Raw genomic sequence first — 18,266 nt, forward strand, 5'->3', positions numbered from 1 at the left:
AATCATTAGCTTTGAGGGCACTTTTCACACGACCATTAGCAGTTCCTTCCCAACCCCACAAAAGCCTGGTGAAGATATGATCCCGTGGACTTTCTTGGAGGAGGCAGGGTCTCATGTAGCCCAGGCTGGCCTTGAATTCTATGTGTAGCCAAGGATGACCTTGAATTCCTGATCCTCCTGCCTCCATTTCCCAAGTGCCGGATAATAGATGTGTGTCACCACGCCCAGCTCACCATTTATGTATGTATGTATGTATGTATGTATGTATTTAGTGTGTGTGTGTGTGTGTGTGTGTGTGTGTGTGTGTGTGTGGTATACATGGGGAGCTCACCACAACACACGGATGTGGAGGTCAGAATCAATGGGCAAGAAGTCAGTTCTCTGTCGGGAGGAGTGGAGGGGGTGGGGGTGGGGCGGGAGTGGCACATGCCTTTAATCCCAGCATTTGGAAAGAGGCTCTTCGCTGAGTTCCAGGACAGCCGGGGCTCCACAGAGAGACTCTGGGGGATGGATGTGGCTGAACTCAGATCATCAGGCTTGGAGCCAAGAGGCTTTTACTGGCAGACCCATCTAGTCAGCACCCCCCGACCCCATTTTTTTTCTGAAACTCAAATTTGAGGAGAGAAAGTTGTAATTAACTCAAGGTCACACAGTTCAAGTCCAGGTCTGCCAGATCTCACCCCTGTGCCCGCGCGGTTACCGAACGGGCCTCCACCTGTTGCCCAGGACTAGAGCTGGGAGAGCCTGGGCGGCCTCCAAGCCGGGACACTCACTCAGGCCCTTCAAACGGGCCAAGCCCCCACCGCTCCATGTTACTAGTGCTCCGGGGTGTTTTCCCACTAGAGGAATTCCGCGTGGTTCACCCTCACGAGCGGGATGGCCCCAGGCCCCTCTCACGGTCACAAGCCTTCCCGCACCATCCTACCGCTTCTTTCCGCCCCCGCAGCCCCTTCAGGTGCATCAGAGTCGCAGCGCCGCGTGAAGTTCAGGTTCGAACAGGTCTCAGCAGGCTTTGTGAATATATTAGTTTTATTTTTCCTGTACCACGCTACAGAGGGGGGGGGGGGGGGATGGGCGGCGCTGGAGCTCAGGATGCAAATGTATGCAGATATTTAAATGAGTGTGTCTCGGGATTCGGGAGCAGGAGCCGCTGAGAGCCGGCCCGGCCTGCCGCAGCCCCCGGGCTCTGCGGCACCGCGGTGGGGAGGGCGGCTTGGGCTCTTTGAGTCTGGGCTTTGAAGCAATGTCCCCGCAGCACAGGGGAGGAAGCTCTGCGGAAATTGGTTCTGGATACTTCCTGGCGGTGTTCTCAATTGCTTCAGCTATGTTGGGGGTGCGCGGGGGGGAGGGCGGGGAGTCTCTGAACCTCTCTGGGTTTCCTCAGCCTGGGGGCGGCGGCTGTTCCTGTTGTCATTTCTACATCCAGGGAGCTTGCTAATACCCATTTCCGGACCCCACTGATGACTGAATCAGAATCTTTTTTTTTTTTTTTTTTTTTTTTTTTTTTTTTTTTTGTATTTTTTAAAGTCCCCAGCCTAGGACAGAGTGCGGTGGTGGCCCACGCCTTTAATTCCAGCAAAATCAGGAGCTAAGGCAGGCAGGTGTGTCTCTCTGTGAGTCTGAGCGAGGCCAGCCTGGTCTACACTGGGAGCTCCAGACCAGCTGGGACTGCATAATGATCTTAAAAAAAAATGTCCCCAGCCTTGATAAATACTGATGCAAACCTGGAGCTGTTAATCTAGAATCTCTTGCAGGTGGGGGAAGGGAAGATGGGTTCTCAGCCGTGACTGTTAGAGTCACTGGAGCGTCACACTCAGGTTGTGCCCCAGACCAGCTAAGTCAGAGGGTTCGATGAAACATGGACACCACTCACCAAAAAGAAAGTCCCAGGTGGCTGTGTGTGGAGGGGTGGTACCTTATGGCAGAGCACTAGTCTGTCGGGTGTGTGGTCATGTGTTCTGTCCCCAGCAACGACTCAAAAAGAGACAAAAATACCAGGAAGACCGGTGTGCAGGCCGCTCTGCTGAACAGGTTTTCCCATGAGAGCTCTACCCGTGTTCTTCGTCTGTTCAGCTCAGGACCCATGCCTAGTGTGCCGGCCGTCAGGGGTCTCCTGGAGTGAAGACTGGTCCACACCGGCACAGTGCCAGCGCTATTAGCATACTGACAGATTGCTGTGTGTGACTGTGAACTTCTCTGGTGCCTTGTACCCGAGCACTGCACCCAAACTCCTGGACCCTCAAGAACCAGTTCTGAGTGGCCAGGGCTCCTGAAACACTGTCTCCTCCAACTATAACATAGCAAGGAGAACATCAGCTTTATGGTCAAAAAAGCCTAGATTGGCAGCCAATGTTAGTACTAGTTATGTAACTGGGCAATTGACTTTAATTCTCTGACCTCAGTTTCCCCATTCACTTCCCACTCACTGTAGGGGTGAAACTGTATTACAGCAGAGTTTTCGGGCACCGGAATCACTTGGCAAGCTTGTCAAGTCTAACATGTAGGAGTGGGGCAGACAGAGATGGGCTCACTGGTAGAAAGCTTGCCTAGACAGTACAAGGCCGTGGGTTTGAATCCCAGCACCACAAACATGAATGGATGAATGGCAAAGATTTCTGGCCTCCATTCGGACTGCTGCGGTAGGGACAGGTGAGGGTGTGCTTTTCTAAATGTCCCTCGGAGCAGCTGCTGCCGGGCACTGGGGACCCCCGAACAGGGAGAGAGCTCAACCTGGGCTTGGAACAGGAGCAGAATCCTCCCGCTGTGTGCGTCCCTCCCTCCTGAATCATTCCCCAGGGTCTCTTCCGCTGTCATTCATCAGCAGGAGCTAAGCCTCCCTGGATGTCTAGCCTTGGGTTTGGGGGGATTGCACTCCCTCAAACTGTCACCACTGCCAACAGCCGGGGCTAGGCTATGCTGGGACCACAGGTGCCACCCAGAGTCAAACAGCAACACTGAACCATGGAATGACCACAGAAGGAAGTCCAACTGAGGGGGGACTTTTTGCACACTGGCCATTTTAAGGGTTGCTTTTTTTCCCCTCTCAAATATCAAAAGCAACTTTTAAAACGTGTATTTTGAGACTGCACCTGCTTGGCTGAGACCCCAAGCATATTCTTAACTGTCAGCAGGCAATCTAATGCAGAAGGAATGGGTCTCTCCTCCCCCCTCCTCCCTCAGGCCCCAGACTTGACACTCAGCATCATCCCTTCCTGGGAACTAGACCCCCAGGCCTTAAGTCCTTGGGACTGTTCTGTGCCCCTTCCAGCTACCTGACTCTCCTTCCTTTTTGTTCCCTTCCCCTCCCCTCAGTTTTTGTTTTTTATGGAACCCAGCCACATATACCCACTGTTGGTTCCTAGACTTAACCCTCTCCAGCCTGGCTTCTGAGCACCCACCCCCAACCCAGATGGTTCCCCCCACCGACTTCCTTCTTGCCTGAACCAATGACCTGATCTTAGCATGGGATTTAGAGTCAGAAGGCTGAGGCAGGAGCCCTGTCACGCTGGGGGACAATGAGCAATTTAAACACTTCTCTGAGCCAGTGACACATGCCTGTAATCCCCCGAGCTCCGGAGGCAGAAGCAAGCGAACCAGAAGTTCAAGGCCACCTTGGGTTGTATAGCAAGTCCCTGTCTCAAAAAAACAAAACAAAACAAAAAAAAACCCAAAGAGCCGGGGATGTGGCTCCTCAGTAGATTGCTTTTCTGGCACGGATCAAGCCCCAGAGCTCTGGGTTCCATCGTTAGCGCTGCATAAATCCGGGTGTGTGGTGCACATCTGTAATCCCAGCATTCGGGAGCTCGAGGGAGGAGGATCAGAAATTCAAGGTGATTCTCAGTAATATAGTGAGTTTGAGGCCAGCTTGATTGCATGGGACTTTGTGCCAAAAAAGCAAGACAAAACCAAAAAAGCACTTCTCTAGGCTTTGAGTCTGTCACCTTGAAAACAGTTCACAATCTCTGCTTCCAGTGAGTGTCAAGGGTTCTGAAAGATCCAAATAGGACCTCACAAGGATCTACCTTACTGTGCAGATGTGGTGTACTGAGGCCTGTGATGGTGCTGGGAAAACTGTCTGGTGGCCACGTGCACAGATTTAGAATGACTTCAGACCGAGGCAGACTCTGGGGAGAAGTTCGGGGTACTGGTCAGGGCTGGCCCGAGTCCATCGCTGGGTGTGTGGACTTGAGTAAACTCCAGTTTTCTCATCTCTAAAATGGAGTTATGAATGAATGCTTATTTGTAGCAATGAAATGAGCGCGCTGGAGTGAAGGAATCATCACATCCCCCCCCCCCGCCCCCTTCTTCCATGCCTGTCATGTGTCAGTCACTGTGTGAAAAACTTGCAGCACGAATGCAAATCTCACAGAAGCCTCTCTATAACTCTTTGAAGTAGACCCTTGAGAAGCAGGCCCTTGAAGGGCCTTCAGCAAGTGCAGCACAGACCCCACAGCTGAGTTACACCCCAGTCTTGCCCCATTTTGCAGATGAAGAACTGGAGTTCAGACAGACAAAGTGACCTGCCTGAGGTCCCGCAGCCAAGAGGTCTCATTCTAAAGCTCTGACTTCTCTCTGCAAGATGCTAAGCACTGGCAAGGGGGAAGCGTGGCTTTTAGCATCAGGAGAGAATCCAGGAGTCAGCCTGGGGAATTGCCCCCAGCCTGGGGCTAGGGCCGGGAAGGATGCTTGTGGGAAGCTGAGGTCTAGTGATGCACTTCATGGGGACACCTGTTTCATCCCAGACAGGGAGTTTGTCTCCCTCACATCCTGCTGGAGCCTCTGAGGCCTACCTTTCCCTATCCTCTCCAGCAAATTTGGGAGAAGCAGGCTTGGAATTCCCCCATGCTAGACCGAGGGTGCCATTCCTCATCTCTGAGGTTGGCCCTGTCTGGGCTGTGTCACCTAGCCAGTGACTCAGGACTCCAGGTCTATCCCCATCCCCATCCTACTGTAAGGGGTTCAGAGTCCAAACAATGATTCCAGGTCAGGAGTTCAGAGGTTCAGGGGGTCAGGGTTGTGCCTGCTAGGGGGGCACTTCCTGCTCTCTGCTTCCTTTCTTGGGTCCTTAGATAAATTTTGATGTAGTGTTGGGGGAGCTGAGGAAGTGGGGAAGGGGATGTGGTAACCAGAACCACTTCCTGCTATGGCTGTGTTGAAAACCAAGCTTCCCCCAAGTTTCCTTTGATGGGGGTTGGTGAGCAGGGTGTGTGTGTGTGTGTGTGTGTGTGTGTGTGTGTGTGTGTGTGTGTGTTAGTAAAGGAGGAAGTTGGGGGTGGGGGGAGGAGGAGAGCTCTTGCTTGGGTGGACTCCAAGCCCTGGAGTTCCCAGTGGGTGCTCTCTTCTCCGTTGGTAAGAACTACCACAAACCCTGACGGCCAGCATCGCTGAGCAGTGGTAACCATCACTTACACAGTGTGACAGGCACCAGGACAACAGGCCCACACGGGAAGCACTGTTACCAGCGCCATTTAACAGATGAGGAAAATGGGGGCTTGTGTCAGTAGCTGGAGTCACACAATGAGCTGCAGCTTGAATTTAGGTAGTCCGATCCCAGAGTGAGCACTCCTATTGCCCAGAACACTCCCTCCGCCGTTTTCCCCATCCGCATGGTGAAGGGCATTGGAGTAGATAGGTACACCTCCATTTTTGGTGTTTGTATTTCTGTTAACTCTTTTTGTTTTGTTTTGTTTTTCAAAATAATTTTCTAACTAGTCACAGCAGTGTAAACCTTCAATCCCAGCACTCTGGAGGCAGAGGCAAGCAGGACCGTGAGTTTGAGGTTAGCCTGGGCTACATAGTGAGCTTCAGGCCAGCTAGAGCTCCCTGGTAAAACCCTGCCTCAAACCACAACAACACACACACACACACACACACACACACACACACACACACACACACACACACACACACACGCGCACGCACACACACACACACACACACACACACACACACACGCACGCAAATCATTATTACATTTTCTCTGTGTATGTCTATATGGGTGTGTATGTGCCGCAGTTTGAATGCAGAGGTCAGAGGACAACTTGTAGGAGCTGATTCTCTTCCACTATGGGAGTCCCTGGGATGAACTCAGGTCCTCATGTTTGGCGACAAGTGCCTTTAGGTAAAGGCCATTTCACGGAGCCATTTATTTCACTGGTAACTGACTATTTATTAATCCCTTTTCTACTGGACTGTCAGTCCAACAAGCAAGGGACAGAAGGGTAACTACTAGCCCGCCTTCTTTTCTCCTTTTCTTCCTCCTTTTCCTCTTTTGTTTCTTAGCTATGGTCTCATGTAGCCCAGGCTGGGTTAGAACTTGCTATGTATCAGGATTGGCTTTGAACTCTGATCCGCTTGCTTTCACTATCTAAGTGTTAGGGGTCAGCTAAATTGAGCAGGCATTCAAGATTTGAGGATCAAACTGGGCATAGTGGCACACATCCTTAATCCCAGCACTTGGGAGGCAGAGGCAGGTGGACTGCTGAGTTCATGCCTGGTTTACAGAGCGAGTTCCAGGATACTCAGGGCTAAACAGAGAAACCCTGTTTTGAAAAAACAAAAAGCAAAAAACTACCACAACACACACCAGATGTTCTTCCCTCCTTCCTTACCCAGGGAACTGGTATACCCATGTCATAACCCCCCCCCCACACACACACACAGAAATCATCAGGAGTCCAAGTTCATATGCAAAAGCAAAGAGCCTTTATTGCAAGCTCGAGCTTGGGCTTCCCATCCGTTCTGACACAGTGGTTGGATTAGGAGAGCCCTGAGCATGGTTTTTAAGGAGTAAAGGATGGAGGTATAAGGGAATTCCATATTCAGATGGGGGTTGAACTCCTGATTGGGCAGGAGTGAGGTAACAGAAGTTTTGTCAAACAGGGATTGGTACTGGCATTGCTACAAGGAAATTGGCAACCATATACAAGTGATGTAAGCTATTTTTAATGTTCTGGAGCATCTAGTACTTGTTTGTCTCAATTCTGATTGGTCTCCTGCAGGGTACAGTTTTTGGCTTTTCCTGGTTATGGTAATGGTGAGGCCTAGTCCCAGTCCCAGTACTGTTAGTCTGCAGCCTGCCATGGCTGCACTGATGTTAAGTTAGGCCTCTTCAGGAACATTTGACAACACTGCTGGTTGTCCCAACTGGCAGATGTGGTGCTACTGGCATCTAGTAGGAAGAGAGGCTGAGGACACCTCTAGACACACTGCAGTGGCCAGGGGAAGTACCCAAACAAGTCTCCAGCTTGGGGCTGGAGAGAGGGCTCAATGGTTAAGAGCAAGGGCTGTTCTTTCAGAGGTCCTGAGTTCAATTCCCAGCACCCACATGGTGGCTCACAACCATCTGTAATGAGATCTGGCACCCTCTTCTGGCCTGCAGGCATACATGTAGACAGAATACTGTATACATAATAAATAAATCTTTTTTTTTTTTTAAGCTTGCTAGGTGTGGTGGCACACACCTTTAATCTCATCACTCAGGAGGCAGAGGCAGGAGGAACTCTGTGAGTTTGAGGCCAGGCTGGTCCATATTAGCAAGTTCTAGGCTAGGCAGGGCTACATGGTGGGACCCTATCTCAAAAACAACAAGGACGCCAAGCTTGAGCAACAAGACAAACATACACATGACGTATGCATAAATGTGACATCCAACACAGACAGGACATATATGCATAGACATGACATCCAACACAGGCATGGTGTAATCTATAGACATGTCATCCACACATACAACATCCTGAGCCTTGGTCCTCATCATAGGAAGGTGGCAGGGGATCAGAGGAGCAGGGTGCAGGCTTTAAGACCTACCCATTTTGTTCATCTGTACCCTGATCTGCTCAGTCCCCTGCACAGGTAGAAGGCCCCAGAGTCAGGCTGTCCAAGGCCTGTGAGACCACCAGCAATTCCCCTGACAAAAGCCAGGGTTGCTCACCAAATCAGCCTCATAAGTTAGGTATGATGTGCACACCTGTAATACGACACTTGGGAGTAGGAGGCAGGAAATGGGAGCTCGACACAAACCTGAGCTACATGGTAGGATCTTGTCTCCACAAACCAAGGATGATCCGGGGAAATGACTCACTTCCAGGGTAACAGCATCTGTTGCAGAAGCATGAGGACCTGAGTTCGGATCCCCAGCATCCACGTAAAAAGCTGGGCATGGCCACCCACACCTCTCAGCACTAGGGGAACAGAGACTCAGAGACAGGAGTGTCACTAGGGCTTGATGGCTGCCAGCTTATCTGAAAAACATTGAGTTCCAGGTGTAGGGGGACTGTGTCTCGAAGGAGTAAGAGGGAAAGATGACAGAGGAGGAGGATGCCCAATGTCTCCTCCGGTCTTGGCAGGCATGGATGTGTGTCCCTGCACACACATGTATATATATACACATACCCCCCAAGACAAATAAACACAATCAAGGGCTAGGAACAGCTGAGCTGCAGAGTGCTTGCCTAGCATGTGTAAGACCCTAGTTGAGAGAGCATGTGCATACACACACACACACACACACACACACACACACACACACACACACAGACACACTCACACACAGACACAGAGAGACATAGAGAAAGAGACAGAGAGAGAAGGAGGAAGAGGAAATGAGAGGTTTGTAGATAGCATATCACAGTGTTCAACACAACAAATCACCAAAAGTGAATTATCACTGTGGCTTGGAGATGAAATGGCTTGCCCAAGGTGACAGAGTTGGGAAATGGTGAAGTTGGGAAACGGTGGACCCAGGACTGCAATCCAGGACTGAAGAGCATCAATTAGATGCACATAAGAGAAGCCGGGAAGCACACCGAGTCTCCCTTCTCCATCTCACAGGTTCGTCCATTGGGGAAGTGTATAAAGGTCTGGGCACATAGGGGGCTCCGTCAAAACACTCGCTGAAGGCAAATAAAGGCCTGCTTCACCACGATGGCAGGCTGGCTGGCTGGAAGGCGGGAGGCTGTTGGCTATTGGTGAGACTGCGCAGTTTTCATGGATGGAAGAGAGGAAGAGTCCGTGAAGAATTCATAGTCAGGGAAAGGAAGATGTGTGCTCCAGGTCACCCAGAGACTCAGAGCCAAGACCCCAGTCTCCTGGTTCCAATCCCAAACCCAGCCTCCAGATAGTTAAAGGGAATCTGTACCATCAATTGAGGTCTCATGGACACTGTGCTAAAATCACTTTTTGTGTTTCATACGTCTCATTTTATCCTCACATAGGGACAAAGGATTGAGGGACAAAGGGTCCGTTTTTTGATTCTTTAGACAGCAGAGGAAGGATGCTTGCCTGAGGCTCATGGGAAGGGTGAAACTTCTGCTTGTTCCCACATGCCCCTGAGGTTCATCTTTCCTTCCCCAAGGAGTCAGCCTACTGAAGCGAGGGGGCTGCCTGGTGGAATTCCCCAAATCCTGCCTTCAAGAGCCTGCTCCCAGCTGGCAGGAGAGGAAGCTGAGTCAAGGGCACTACCAGGGAGGGGGATGTGCAAATAGAACCTACAGTGTGTGGAGGGGCTCCAGGCTGAGCTCGGGCCAGGGAGGGGGTGTCTCAGAAGCCCAAAAAAGGGGGATCTCAGGCAGTTTTCCAGTCCTCTACTGGACTGACCACTTAGGGCCTTCAGACCTAGGGCTGGGTGAGCCCCCCATCCTGGACACCCTCCTTCCCTTTCCCACAAGTTCTGCAGTTTGCAAAACTCAACCGCTCCCCTGAGAGCTGTGGTTTCCTGTGGGTCTGGGGTCCTGCCTGACTCGGCAATGTGGACTGTGGGTAGGGCAGAAAGGAGGGGGTGGTGTAAGCCCTTTCTTTGGGCTGCCCACACACACACACACACACACACACACACACACACACACACACACACACACACACACACACACACTGAGTCAGCACCTGCCTGGAGGGGAGGGGCGGGACTACTGATTCAGTTTTACTGCCTCTTTAAAATCTCGGAAGAAAGGGCAGCATCAGCCAGACACTGCCATCCTCACCATGAGTCCCTGGCAGCCCCTGATCCTGGCACTCCTGGCTCTAGGCTGCAGCTCTGCTGCCCCTTACCAGCGCCAGCCTACTTTTGTGGTCTTCCCCAGAGACCTGAGGACCAACAACCTCACCGACACACAGCTGGCACAGGTAGACAAATGCCTCAGTGGAAAGTTGGGAAGGGCTGGCCTGGAAAATGTCCTGTGTTCCTGAGGAAGCATGGGGTTCGAATATGCTCTCTGGATTTGCGTGGAAATGGGCATGTCTGGAGAAACAGAGATGCCAGGGTTATGGAACTAGGGGTAGTGTGGAGGCTCTGGGCAGTGGTGAAAATAACCAACAGATTGGAGTTTGCTAGGGCAGTGGGATGGGGGTGGCTTTGGAGGGTTGTGGATTAGGCACAGGATGGACGTGAACCCTAGGGGAGCTGTGGGGTAGGCACGGTTCAGATCATCTTAGAAGGAACTGTGTTATCCACAGGACAGGGAAATTCTAGCTGTGTGAGAAGCCCTGGTGTCCTGGTTTTAGAGTCCCTAAGCATATGGTCCAGAGGGCGAGGAAAGGGTGCCAGAACTCCGCTATGTCTCTGCCCCTCCATCCACAGGAATACCTGTACCGCTATGGCTACAGCCGGGCAGCCGAGATGCAGGGAGACAAGCTGAGCCTGCGGCCTGCTTTGTTGCTGCTTCAGAAGCAGCTGTCCCTGCCCCAGACTGGTGAACTGGACAGCAAGACACTAGAGGCCATTCGTGCACCACGCTGTGGTGTCCCAGACTTGGGCAAATTCCAAACTTTCGAGGGTGACCTCAAGTGGCACCACCATAACATCACATACTGGTGAGATGCTGGGCTAGAAGCAGGTGGCTGGGGCAGGGTTGGAGGCCAGGCTGCACCTGCGCTTGACTGACAAGGTATCTTAGCAATACAAGTTCTGAAAGCCTGGAGCAGGGGGTGTGTAGCTGCTGCTCCGCCCCCTCTCATTGTGATCCCGGCACGTCCCCCACCCCCCTACGGACTCGGGCCTTTCACCTACAGGATTCAAAACTACTCGGAAGACTTGCCGCGAGACGTGATCGATGACGCCTTCGCGCGCGCCTTCGCCGTGTGGAGCGCGGTGACACCGCTCACGTTCACCCGCGTGTACGGCCTCGAGGCAGACATTGTCATTCAGTTTGGTGTCGCGGGTGAGAACCCTGGGGCTGGGCCGTGGGAGGGAGGACCACAGACAGAACCGAAGGGACAGCGGATCAGCTTTTCCGCCTGCCCCACAATCCCTAGTCGCCGCACGCACGAATTTGGTGCCCTGCGGGATTGGAGCCGCAGCCGCCTCCTTGCAATGCCTGGGGCGCTTGTTGGGGAGGGGGGGGGACACACACAGCCTTCAGTCTCCCGCCACTAAAGAGAGCAGAGTCTACGCAACTGTCCTTGGTTGACGGCCTTCCTCCCCGTCGGCCTCTGCAGAGCACGGAGACGGGTATCCCTTTGACGGCAAGGACGGTCTTCTGGCACACGCCTTTCCCCCTGGCCCGGGCATTCAGGGAGATGCCCACTTCGACGACGAAGAGTTGTGGTCGCTGGGCAAGGGCGTCGGTGAGATCTTGAGCCTTCCTGTATCCCGCCCCACCCCCCACTCTCTTTTCTTAGAGTGGGCCAGCCGTCCTGACTCTAGTCTCCTTACCGCAGTGGTTCCCACCTACTTTGGAAACGCAGATGGTGCCCCGTGTCACTTTCCCTTCACCTTCGAGGGACGCTCCTACTTGACCTGCACCACAGATGGCCGCACCGATGGCGCGCCTTGGTGTAGCACAACAGCCGACTATGACACCGACCGCAAGTTCGGTTTCTGCCCCAGTGAGAGTGAGTATGCACCGCGGGGTGGGGGGGAGGGGAGCCACCTTTAAGGCCCAGAATCTTAGTTTCCAATCCCCTTGCCACTAGTGGTGTGGCCAGGTGTCCCCCCCCCCACTCCCCGCTTCTCGGTCCAGTCTCCTCTGTGAAATGAGAGGAGGTCTTGGCCCTGGTGGTCGTCGGGGCCACCCTTGGAGGTAACAACGCGGGTCTCCTCAGGACTCTACACGGAACACGGCAATGGGGACGGCAAACCCTGCGTGTTTCCATTCATCTTTGAGGGCCGCTCCTACTCTGCCTGCACCACTGAAGGTCGCTCGGATGGTTACCGCTGGTGCGCCACCACAGCCAGCTACGACCAGGATAAGCTGTATGGCTTCTGCCCTACCCGAGGTACCTCTGCCCCGCCTACCAAGTGCAGCCCGGCTCTGCCCTCCAGTGTTGTTCTCCAAAAGGTGGCTTTTCCACCCATTCATCTCCTCTCTCCATTTACCACCCACCGTCTCCCTCCACATCTCCTCTCTGTGACTGCCAATTTGCCTTTTTTGTTTGGCCTTGGGCCTCTGCCTTGGTCTCCTGTGTTGGGCTCTGCCCATTCGTATTTCCAGGCTTCAGCGTGCTCCGTAGCGCCCCCTAGGCTTCAAAAAAAATTGGCCATCGGGAGTCTTTAGTGCCCTTAGTGTGGCCCGTCCCTGGCACCATATTACATCCACCCACCTGGCTCACTTTCGACCCTTGGTCTCTCCAGCCGACGCGACTGTGGTTGGGGGCAACTCGGCAGGCGAGCTGTGCGTCTTCCCCTTCGTCTTCCTGGGCAAGGAGTACTCCACCTGTACCAGCGAGGGCCGCAGCGACGGGCGCCTCTGGTGCGCTACCACCTCGAGCTTCGACACTGACAAGAAGTGGGGTTTCTGCCCAGACCAAGGTGGGCGGCGTTCCGAGGCTCCTAGCGTGGGTTCCGAGTCACCTCCGGGCAGTCGTGGGGGTGGAGCAGCCAGGGCTGCGGCCTTGGCCTGCTGTTTACACCTTAGGCTCCTCCTCCTTTCCAGGGTACAGCCTGTTCCTGGTGGCAGCGCATGAGTTCGGCCATGCGCTGGGCTTAGATCATTCTACAGTGCCAGAAGCGCTCATGTACCCCATGTACCGCTTCCTTGAGGGCTCCCCTCTGCATGAAGACGACGTGAAAGGCATCCAGCATCTGTATGGTGAGGCTGGGGGACAGAGATGGAGGAGCAGAGGGGAGGGTGAGGTTCAGCTGCAGGACCAGAGAAGAGGGGCGGGAAGGGATGGAACCTCAATATCGGTCTAGGACAGGGCCTGAGTGTCCAGTGGGTGCTTGGAGATGGCACTCTAGACCCGGGTTCAAAAGCCAGCCCAGGGCTGGGTGTGCCGCCTAGTGGTTAGAGTAGGTACTGAGTGCTGCAGAGCAGGCATGAGGCCCTGGGTTTGATCCTGAGCAGGATCAAACTGAGCTCTGTGAAGACACGGACTGGGTTGTCAGAACAGAACCACGGGAAGAGTCTCCCTCCCTCCCTCAAGTCAGGAGGGGCAAGAGTCTTTTGAGTGGCCACCGCGTCAAACAGTGCTGTGAGCATTATAAACTCGAAAGATTAGCTCTTCAATAGCCCCTATTTTTTTTTTTTTTTTAAAGATTTATTTATTATGTATACAGTGTTCTGTCTGCACGTATCCCTGCAGGCCAGAAGAGGGCACCAGATCTCATTACAGATGGTTGTGAGCCACCATGTGGTTGCTGGGAATTGAACTCAGGACCTTTGGAAGAACAAGCATTGCTCTTAACCTCTGAGCCATCTCTCCAGCCCCCTATTTTTTTTTTAAGATAGAGTCTCACTACATAAACCTGGCTATATAAAGTGGGTGTGTGATAATAGTATGCCTCTCATAAAGTGGGTGTGTGATAATAGTATGCCTCTCATAAGGCTTTGATAGGGTAACTGAAGTAGAATGATGCCTGGCCTTAGCAAGGGCCATTTGATTGTTTGTTTTGTGTTGTTTTGGTCATCATTTACTCTAAAAAATGAGAATACTTGCTGGGTGTGATGCTGCAAGCCTGTAATCCCAGCACTCAGGAGGTTGAGACAGGAGGGTTACCATGAGTTTGAGGCTAACCTGAGATACATAGTAAGCTCCAGGCCAACCTGGGCTACTCAAGGCACTGACCCAAAGGAACTTCCAAAGATTAACTTATTTGTCTTTGTGTGGGTGTTTTGCCTGCACATACGGTCTGTGTACCGTGTGTGCACAATACTAGCGGAGACCAGAGAGGGCTTTGGATCCCTTGGAACGGAAGTTACAGATTCTTAGCTACAATGTGGGTGCTGGGGAAGGATCCCAGGTCCTCCAGAAGAACAACCAGTGGTCTTAGCCACTCAGCCGTCTCTTCAGCCCCGAAAGGACCTTTAAAGGCATAGCAGGACAAGTGTGCTTGCACACACCTTTAATCCCAGCACTTTGGAGGCAGAGGCAGGCTGTTTTCTGTGTGTTGGAAGCCAGCCAGGTTTATGTAGTGAGACTCTATCTTAAAAAAAAATAGGGGCTATTGAAGAGCTAATCTTTCGAGTTTATAATGCTCACAGCACTGTTTGACGCGGTGGCCACTCAAAAGACTCTTGCCCCTCCTGACTTGGGGGAGGGAGGGAGATTCTGCCCGTGGTTCTGTTCTGACAACCCAGTCCGTGTCTTCACAGAGCTCAGTATGGACACTTAGGCTTGGTGTGTGGGAAGAGGCCTGCTTGTGGCCTCCAGCGTCAAGGGAAGACGGAGATATCAGTGCCGGGCTCAGGAGTAGGCTGGGGCTGCAGAGAAATGCTGACTCGCGTGTCTTACCCAGTGTCTTGTTTTAGGTCCTGGCCCTAAGCCTGACCCAAGGCCGCCAGCCACCACCACAGCTGAACCACAGCCGACAGCTCCCCCCACTCTGTGCCCCACAGTACCTCCTACTGCCTACCCTACACAGAGTCCCACGGTCGGCCCTACCGGCCCCCCTGCAGCTGGCCCTACAGGCCCCCCTACAGCTGGCCCTACAGACCCCCCTACTACTGGCCCTTCTGAGGCCGCGACAGTGTCTTTGAGCCCGGTAGACAATCCTTGCACTGTGGATATTTTCGACGCTATTGCTGAGATCCAGGGCTCTTTGTATTTCTTCAAGGACGGGTGAGCAGGAAGGGTGTGTGGGTGAGAGGGGGCTTGGAGAGGAACCTGCCTGCATCTCCCTCCCACCTTCCTCCCCAGGCCAAGGCTGAGGGCCCTGCTGTCTCCTTTCTTTCAGTCGGTACTGGAAGTTCCTGAATCGCAGAGGAAGTCCACTGCAGGGCCCCTTTCTTATTGCCCGCACGTGGCCAGCTCTGCCTGCGAAGCTGGACTCAGCCTTTGAGGATCCGCTGTCCAAGAAGATTTTCTTCTTTTCTGGTTAGTTTGTGCATCTCTAGCCCGCCTATTCCTCAGTACCCGTCAGCTCAGGACACAGAGACCCAGTGTAACCCCTGAAACTGCCATGCAAAGGGGGTGGGGTTCCCCTCCCAGCAGATGTGATTTGACATTTATGGGAAGGAGGCTACTGAATTTCGGTTGTTCTGACCCTTGAGTGGCATCTGGGACTAGGCCTCTCTGGCTTCTCCCTCCTGGCATTCAAAGAGATTGTGCTCCACCTTTGTGTCCCTTCTCTTCTGCAGGGCGCCAAGTGTGGGTGTACACAGGCGAGTCGGTGCTGGGCCCCAGGCGTCTGGATAAGCTGGGTCTAGGCTCAGGGGTAACCCAGGTCACCGGACTCCTCCCGCGTCGCGGCGGGAAGGCTCTGCTGTTCAGCAGGGAGCGTGTGTGGAGGTGAGAGCAACCGCAGCCGCCGGTAGGGGGAGCCCTGGCGCCACTCACCCGCAGCCCGTGGGGGCGGGAGGGGCTCAGAGCTTGTCTGATTTCCTGCAGGTTCGACTTGAAGACGCAGAGGGTGGATCCCCAGAGTGTCACTCGCCTGGATAAGATGTTCCCTGGGGTGCCCTGGAACTCACACGACATCTTCCAGTACCAAGGTGAGGTTTGCTGGTGCTGGCTGGGGAGGGTCCCTGCATGAGATGCCTCCCACACTGAGCTCCGTCCCTTAGCGACTGGCCAGTTTCTCAGTCCTTGAAGACTGAGGGAAACGCCCCGAGTTCACACAGTCAGATCTAGGTTCCAGACTGCTTGCATATCTTTCTCTTTCGGGAACTCCAGCACAGAACACAGTTCTCGGGAAGGCTCATTCCTTTATTACTTTATTACTAAAGGAATAATAATCAGTAACCAGGGGCCTATAATGTGCAGGGGTGCCACTGGGGATACACCGAGAGGCAAGAAAGTCTAGCTGTCTTTGGGCAAGTCACTGCCTCTCTTGGGGCCTCAGTTTCCCCATCTGTAAAATAGAGATATTATCTAGAGTTGCATTATCTACTCTTCAATTCTCATACTCCATTAGTTGGCAGTTTTAGACTGAGGCTAAAGCCCAAATCTATCATTTTCAGCCATCTCCTTTATACCCCCCCCCAACCATACTGATTATCCAATAACCTTTAATATATTCTGTAAGAGTGAGGAGGGATTAGGAGTGGAGGGCAGTGGTCCTGAGGGTGAGCTCAAACCAGTGCCAAGGTAGAAGAAACTAACATGGCCTGACGCTGCCCTGTCTGTACTTCCCAGTTCTCATCTCCTCCCCACAGTCTTGGACGTTCTCTGGGCTCCACCTAGGCTGCTGCTCGTCAGGGTCCTTCCTAGCTTAAGGCCTTTGGGCCGCTTGTTCCCCTCTTTGGAAGGCTCCCCACCCACACTGTCACCATGCTGCCCCCTCTCATCCTTCAGTACTCAGGTCACCATTTCAGAGTCTCCGCCTGACCCTCATTATGTATTCACTTCTTTTGATTTCTTGCTGTATCTTGAGATCATGTCTTTATTTTCCACTGTACTCCTCAGGCCTCTCACAGTACTTGGCACATAGCTGGTACTCAGTAAATATTTGTTGAATGAATAATGAATGAATGAAAGAATGAATGAATGAGTTTGTCCAGTGAATGGTTGTTGGATGAGTTGAACTGAGCATTAAAATACTACCCATTCATTAATCTGCTGATTCATTCATAACCTGTATGTGGAACACCTACTATGCACCGGGCATGCCACTACTTTGAGTATCAAGGTCTGTGCCCTCCAGCATCTCACGGGGAGGTAGAAGAACTGAAAGTGTCATGTAAAAAACACAGAAAGATACAGGAAGGCCAGGAGGGGTGTGTCTTAGTTAGGGTTCTATTGCTGTGAAGAGACACTATAGCCATGGCAACTCTTATAAAGGAAAACATTTAATTGGGGCTGGCTTACAGTTCAGAGGTTGTTTAGTCCATTATCATCATGGTGGGAAGCATGGCAGCACACAGGCAGACATGGTGCTGGAGAGGTAGCTGAGAGTCCTACATCTGGATCCACAGACAGCAGGAAGAGAGGGACACACGCTGGACCTGGCTTGAGCATCTGAAACCTCAAAGCCCACCCCCAGTGACACACTTCCTCCAACAAGGCCACCCCTACTACTAGTGCCACTCCCTGTGAGCATATGGGGGCCATTTTCATTCGAACCGCCACAGGGTGGTTGTAAAAATCTTGTTCTGTGTCTGTAAGGGAGTACAGGCCTCAGCTTTTCTGTGTCTCCTTGTTCCCCACAGACAAAGCCTACTTCTGCCACGACCAGTTCTTCTGGCGCGTGAGTTTCCGAGAGGAGGTGAACCAAGTGGACCAGGTGGGCTATGTGACCTACGACCTCCTGCATTGCCCCGAGAACTAGGGCTCCTCCTCCTCCTCCTCCTCGGCAGTGCAGTGCGCGAGAGACCACCCAGAGGGAAAGCAGCCAGTTTGCGGGATACAGACTGGTGATCTCCTCTAGAGAATGGGAAGGAGTGGAGGGGGGCTGGGCCCTCTCTTCACACCTTCCTTACGTGTTGGACTGTTTCTAATAAACATTGATTTCCTACCCTTGACCGGCTACTTTAATGAATGGGCTTCTCCTTAGCTGTGTGTGTGTCCATGCGTGTGTGTGTGTGTGGAGGTCAGAAGAGAACTTCTTAGAGTCGGTTCTGTCCTGCTTTTCTGTGGGATCTGGGGGTTGAACTCGGCTTCCCAGGCTTTCGTGGCACGGACCTCATCTGCTGAACTGCCTCGCTGACTCTAGCCACTTTTATTTATTATGTATGTGGTCACGTTCACAAGCATGTATTTAACTGATAGAATGCTTACTCTGTGTCAGGCAGTGCTCCAAGCTCGGCATAAATATTAAGGTATTCAGTTACCCCTCCTGGAAGGTATTATGTAACTATTTCTCGTTTACAGCTGAGGACACCACCAAGCTATTCATTCATCCATCAAACATTTATTGAGAGCATCCCTAGGGAGCCAGGTTCTGTACTGGGTGC

General features: G+C 52.7%; 1 protein-coding gene across 4 annotated transcripts; it reads left to right on the top strand.

Annotated features, from left to right (window-relative positions):
• The first annotated feature begins 740 nt into the window (after window positions 1-740).
• Window positions 741-17,834, top strand: Mmp9 (matrix metallopeptidase 9). 4 transcript variants are annotated; one of them, XM_052724773.1, is made up of 13 exons: window positions 5,970-10,122; window positions 10,577-10,809; window positions 11,008-11,156; window positions 11,434-11,562; window positions 11,656-11,829; window positions 12,040-12,213; window positions 12,569-12,745; window positions 12,870-13,025; window positions 14,685-14,994; window positions 15,110-15,249; window positions 15,513-15,663; window positions 15,763-15,866; window positions 17,523-17,834. In XM_052724773.1, the coding sequence occupies exons 1-13, from the start codon at window positions 9,982-9,984 to the stop codon at window positions 17,639-17,641; spliced, it is 2,157 nt and encodes a 718-aa protein (XP_052580733.1). In that variant the 5' UTR covers window positions 5,970-9,981; the 3' UTR covers window positions 17,642-17,834. The 4 variants fall into 4 exon arrangements, with proteins under 4 accessions (XP_052580732.1, XP_052580733.1, XP_052580730.1 ...); XM_052724771.1 differs by having other exon boundaries at window positions 5,972-10,809; XM_052724772.1 differs by lacking the exons at window positions 5,970-10,122; window positions 10,577-10,809 and adding an exon at window positions 741-989 and having other exon boundaries at window positions 11,434-11,829.
• The last annotated feature ends 432 nt before the right edge of the window (window positions 17,835-18,266 follow it).

This window comes from Peromyscus californicus, unplaced genomic scaffold (assembly GCF_007827085.1).
Source record: "Peromyscus californicus insignis strain IS unplaced genomic scaffold, ASM782708v3 Scaffold_7__1_contigs__length_154581171, whole genome shotgun sequence".
Classification (NCBI taxonomy): domain Eukaryota; kingdom Metazoa; phylum Chordata; class Mammalia; order Rodentia; family Cricetidae; genus Peromyscus; species Peromyscus californicus.

Bases quoted from the DNA above. Each gene is read 5' to 3' on its own strand.
- Mmp9 (XM_052724770.1), top strand. From the start codon at position 10,514: ATGGTCCAGAGGGCGAGGAAAGGGTGCCAGAACTCCGCTATGTCTCTG. The intron at 10,810-11,007 runs GTGAGATGCTGG...TTTCACCTACAG, and splicing joins CACCATAACATCACATACTG to GATTCAAAACTACTCGGAAG. The intron at 15,664-15,762 runs GTGAGAGCAACC...GATTTCCTGCAG, and splicing joins AGCAGGGAGCGTGTGTGGAG to GTTCGACTTGAAGACGCAGA.